This window comes from Cryptomeria japonica, chromosome 5 (assembly GCF_030272615.1).
Source record: "Cryptomeria japonica chromosome 5, Sugi_1.0, whole genome shotgun sequence".
Taxonomy (NCBI): domain Eukaryota; kingdom Viridiplantae; phylum Streptophyta; class Pinopsida; order Cupressales; family Cupressaceae; genus Cryptomeria; species Cryptomeria japonica.
This window is the reverse complement of record NC_081409.1, coordinates 868146577-868151908: the sequence shown is the minus strand read 5'-3', so window position 1 is coordinate 868151908 and position 5332 is coordinate 868146577. Positions and strand designations below refer to the sequence as shown.

At 36.9% G+C, this 5332-nt stretch overlaps 1 protein-coding gene across 1 annotated transcript; it reads left to right on the top strand.

Moving 5' to 3' along the window:
* Nucleotides 1-1752: 1752 nt before the first annotated feature.
* Nucleotides 1753-4170, top strand: LOC131876266 (uncharacterized). Its single transcript, XM_059221171.1, has 3 exons — nt 1753-2100; nt 3604-3775; nt 4016-4170. The coding sequence occupies exons 1-3, from the start codon at nt 1753-1755 to the stop codon at nt 4168-4170; spliced, it is 675 nt and encodes a 224-aa protein (XP_059077154.1).
* The last annotated feature ends 1162 nt before the right edge of the window (nt 4171-5332 follow it).

Here is a 5332-nt window from a genome sequence, read left to right as displayed (position 1 = left end):
AAACCCCACTTTGTTACCCAATGACATGGATTTGGCAAGTTGATAAGACGCCATGGGCATATGGGCCTAGGGGTATCTAGTTGAGTATTTTATAGGTGTTTTATGTGTTTGGAGGTGTCTTAGGATGTTTAAGACATGTTTGAACAACTCTAAGTCCGCGGGCTTAATATGAGTCTAAGTTGCTAATGTAAACCATGACAACTTTTGCATGACAACTTTTGGTTCCAAAGAGCAACTTCTTCCCAATGGTCACCTCAATTCAAAAGGTGGTTGATAACTATTGAGGAGGGCATAAAATGTTGATTCCAACCATCATTGAGGGGGTTGAAGAGTTTTATAAGCATTTGGCATCATTGAAGTAATAAAATTCTGAGAATTTCCTGCCATTTTGTTGTTTTGAACTATATACCGTACTGTACATACATCTTGGGATTAGAAAACCAGTGGGATGTGGTAGAGTGGCCAATCACCTTTCATATGCATCAATTCTGAGGTCTTAACTCGTCAGGACAAGGGAGAAAACTATAATTTTATGGAAGGTGTCTGGTTTTGACAGTCCTACCTAGGGTTTCCCAAAGAAATGGCCTAATCTTGCTGATCCTTCATTGGTTGTCCACGACCCTAGAGGAATTGCAAGTATGGCCAATGTATTTTAAGATTTTGGAAGACTTTTGCAGGTTTGGACCGGTTGGAGGTGAGGGTTTGATGCATTGGAGTTGCCACCATGCAAATTCAAGCAAATAGGTTCCACATCAGGTGTTAGGGGTTTGATCATTGTCTAAAACTTAGGGATTGATGGTTTTACCATGTCCTAATACTATCCCCTATTTTGGGTTGACAAGATAATGCTTGTGCATACCCTTTCCTTCGCAAATTAGGCCTAATTAGGGCTATTAGGCCTCCTAACCAAGATAGGGTTTGGACCCTTGTACTCCCGAACAGTTGGAACCCCTTGGATATGTTTTATAACTCATTAAAGGGTATCCAAATATATGGTTAGTTGTTTGAGTCCTTTGGAGAAATAAGGAGTTAACTAGGAGAAACCGGTCTGGTAGGACTACTAGGATTAGTAGGCCTTCTTGCAGCAACTGCCACAAACCACTGTAGGGGACCTAAATTGGTGATTGGATGGAGTCTTTTTAACCTAGTGTACTTAAAATCAAATCCTAGATAGACACTGGTGACTTGGGAAAAGGGCCAACCCTAGTTGGGCTATATGGTCCTTAAGGATCACTAGGAATCCTTGTGAACCATTCAAGGGTTCTGACCTTGTGAAGAAGCATATAGGGTGGAAGTGATGTGGAGCCTATCAAACTAAATATTTCTTAATCCTACGAAGTCAGTTGTGGTTGCTAGAGCCCTTGGTATGTTCTTTGAGTAGAGGAACCTATCATATACATACACTAGGGCTCTGCATCACCTCGGGCCAGATGGGCTCCTTGCTGAGTTATACAAGGTTAACATTGAGTGGATAGAAGAGGAATTGCTTCATATCTACCATGAGGCTATGGAAAATGGGTCTTTAGGTGCTAAGATCAATAGGAGTGTCATCAAACTGATTCCAAAAGATGGGGATAAGTCCCTCATCAAGAACTGGAGGCCTATTACACTCCTTAACGTGTCTTATAAAATTTTAGCCAAAATGTTGGCTCTTAGATTATAAGAGATTCTTTCAGAGCTTGTTAGCAACACCTAGACCAGTTTTATCAAAGGGAGATTCATTCTTGAGAATCTGATCACAAATGGGAAGCCATGAACTGGGCCAAGGTCACCAATCAGAAAGCTGGCATGTTCCTTATTGACTTTGAGAAGGCTTATGATCGTGTGGAGTGGGGTTTTCTTCTTATGATGCTAGAGGCAGTTGGTTTCCCTAAAGTTTTTTGTCAGATGGCGTATGTGTTACTTAAAGATGCTTCGGCGGAAGTGAAGATTAATGATTCTCGCTCTCAGACTATCTCCCTTAGTAGGTCCATCAGACAAGGCTGCCCTCTAGCCCGAGCCCTTTTTGTGATTGCTATTGATGCTATGTACTACTTTCTTAGAGAATCATCTTCTTCCCATAAAGTTAAGGGAATTACCCTACCCAACAATATGGATTTGGTGAATGTACAATTTGTTGATGACACAACCTTCTTCCTTCAGTTAGAAGAGGGGAACTTTACCTCTCTGATGAGTAAGTTAAAGATTTTTTGTGATGCCTCCAGGGCCAAAATATCTGCCCCATATACTGTTGGGGTGGGATGATTCCCCCCTCTCGGTTATCCAAATTTGAATTCCAGTGGGGCAGACCATCAAAGCAAGTCAGATATTTGGGGATCCCTTTTGCTGTTAACCCATGCTTGAGAGAGATGTGGCTATGGATTAAAACCAAATTGGATGGCAAAATTAATAAATGGAATATCCTCTGCCTCTCTTTGGCAGGCGAATTGCAAGTAGAGGGAAAAGGAAATGGTATTCAGTTAAGTGGAGTCGATGTTGTTTGGAGAAGGGGATGGGGGGTCTAGGGCTGAAAGATTTGAAGCTTCAAGGCATTTCATTGGCACCTAAATGGATCTTTCAGGCCTTAGAAGGTGACGAGCCATGGAAAGTCCCCGTAAGAAACAATATTAGACTTGCAGTGCCTAAGCAAGCCAAGACTTGGAAGTTGCTCCCCTTTGTTGACTTGGTTGTCGACAGGTTCCCTGCCTCTCTAGTTGGGTCCTCTGTGTTTAAGACTATATGGAAAGACTAGGAATATATTAGACACCTGATTGCTAACAATGGGGTTGTGGACAAGGATAACATTATTGCAGGTGAGAAATCTATCTGGTGGAATCTTATGCATAAAGATAAGCCCTTGGCTCTCATCCAAGGGTGCTCGACAAAGAACTAGGCTCAAAAAGGCATTAAAAATTTTAATGATATTATTTGCAATGGTGCTCTGGTCCCATGGTGCGATCTCAAATAGAGATACCAAATTCCCTCCTCTAACTGGAGGACTTATGCCATGCAAAGGTTGTTTGTGATAGGGTGGATCTATCCAGGCCAGGTGTATTGAGGGAGGACATATTCACCTCTTACACATGGGTGAATGGGTCTCCTCTGGTTAAGATTAATGCTAAAGTGATTTGATATAACTCTCTTCTTTCTAATGATGATCTTAGTCCACCTCTTAATTCTATTTAGAATTTGCATTATACTAATGTTGATTGGCAGAAATTATTCTCATTTCACTGGAATTCTGTTATTTCTCCTAAACACAAGTGCTTTAAATGGTTATTTATTCTGCAGAGATTGCCAACTAAAAATCAACGGAATGATTTTTCAATTTGTAATCTCTGCAAGATTCTTGAAAGTATTATGCATATCTTTTTCAATTGCCTCTTTGCTAAAGAGATCTAGAACATGTTTGGCATTAATTTTAATAATGATCTTACTCACTATGATGTTATTAATGGTTCTATCAAAGGCATGAAAAAAGATGTCAATTATTTGTGGTCTATTTTAACTTGTGAAATCTTATGGATTATTTGGAAGTTTTATAACGAGGCTAAATTTTAGAGTAGGGACAAAGTGCTTACTGAGTCTCTCAGGAGCCTCATATTTTATAATGTTGCCATGCAGGTTACGCTTGTGATGAAGCTCACAGTGGAGAAAGTCGAGAGGTTCATAGACGAAGGAACTGTTCAAGTTTACCTCTCAGAGTTATCTCATGGATACACCTGGACCAAATTCACCAATGAGAGGTCCCCTTTTGTGAGTGTGTTGGAGGCCTGTGTGAAGGAAATCAATGAAGGTAGGCTAATGATGCAACAACCACATGCCTAGGTAGATGTTTCAGTCATTATCCAGGAATCCATAAATGCTATCTAGATGGAAGGCCTGATGGGTTGGACCTTGTGGCTTGACAAATGAGAAATGCTAATTCATAAGATGATCTTTGGAGTTTTGACCCTATATTGTGTATTTTTTATGCATCGTCTCAAATGATCTTATATTGTTATATACTGTAATCCCTTTTTGTACTTGGTCTCAGTTTGTAGCTTCGGTAGGGAGAAGATGGGCCTGGGGCAGGCGAGGAAGAACCAGGAACAATTGAACTATCCACCTAGTAGACAATTTTCAGAATCTTCTTACCCCATTGTAGTTCTGAAGGTTTTGGAAAGCAATCGATCATATTTTAAATTATGATATTAAAATACATGTTTTAAAATTTTTTATCATAGTTTTAAAAAAAAAAATTAATATAAATGTAATTATGTGATTGAGATTAATTATATCATCTTACATCCTTCTCATCAGAACCATTGATTTCAAAAAGTAGTAGGTCCATTTCGTACCTTCTACATTATTAATAATAATAAATTAAAAAACAATGAAACATATTAGTTAAAACTTTTAATGAGTGTTGTTTTGATTTTTTTTAATATTTTGGAATTATAATTTTTATATATAAATAATTTGAGTCATTTATTATTTTAAATTAATTTTTTTATTTTTAAATTGTAAATATTTATCAATATTAAAAAACCATGTCATATTAAAAAACATAAGAATGATATGATAAAGATATCTTAAAAATAAAATGTAATTTTCTTTAAAATACTAAATAATAAATTGTAAGATAAGGAAGGATTTCCTTCCTAAAAATCAATGTAATTAAAATATGTTTCTAAATTCATATTTAAAAAATATTTATATTTATTTTTTATTTTATTTTATTTTTAAATTAATTATTTTTTATGATAAATATTATAAAATGATATATATTAATATAAATCATAATATTATATTATTTAAGTGTGAGAAATTAAAGTATTATATTATTATTAAATTTTAATAATTTTTTCTTTTTCTTTTTGAAACATTAAATTTTTTTTGAATATTTCTTTTTATATTGCATATAAGGAAAAAAAACTGTTACAAAAATATGAACGGGTTGTCTACTTGGACCGCAGGTCCAAACTTCACAGATTTAGGAGACTACTAAGAGTTTTAAACAGAGATATACATATTTGTACATATGATACTATAATGCTTAGATACAAAAAAAGAGCCACTATGTTCATATCTGCTAGCCGGAAATTGCCTTGTCCATGTCACAACAGTGTCTGCTCCTGAGTTACATCCACCCACGTAGTCCATCCCCTGGGACCCTCCATCCACACAGCTTGCTTGCCTTCGAGTAATTCTGAGAGCAACTGGATCTGATCTTTAATAGGGTCTCTCGCTTTAGTAACCTCTAATCCTAGACACTCCATTGCTAAGTCGACATCCTGCTCCCCTCTTGCTGCCTGCCTCCATTTGTATCCATTCTCCATCTCATGAAGGTACATCTTTGCATTTCCATCCT

What these genes read in the sequence shown, in the direction of transcription:
- LOC131876266 (XM_059221171.1), top strand. Translation starts at nt 1,753, where the DNA reads ATGAACTGGGCCAAGGTCACCAATCAGAAAGCTGGCATGTTCCTTATT. An exon ending in TACCCAACAATATGGATTTG is followed by an intron (nt 2,101 to 3,603) that starts GTGAATGTACAA and finishes GTTGCCATGCAG; the next exon opens with GTTACGCTTGTGATGAAGCT. An exon ending in TGTGAAGGAAATCAATGAAG is followed by an intron (nt 3,776 to 4,015) that starts GTAGGCTAATGA and finishes ACTTGGTCTCAG; the next exon opens with TTTGTAGCTTCGGTAGGGAG.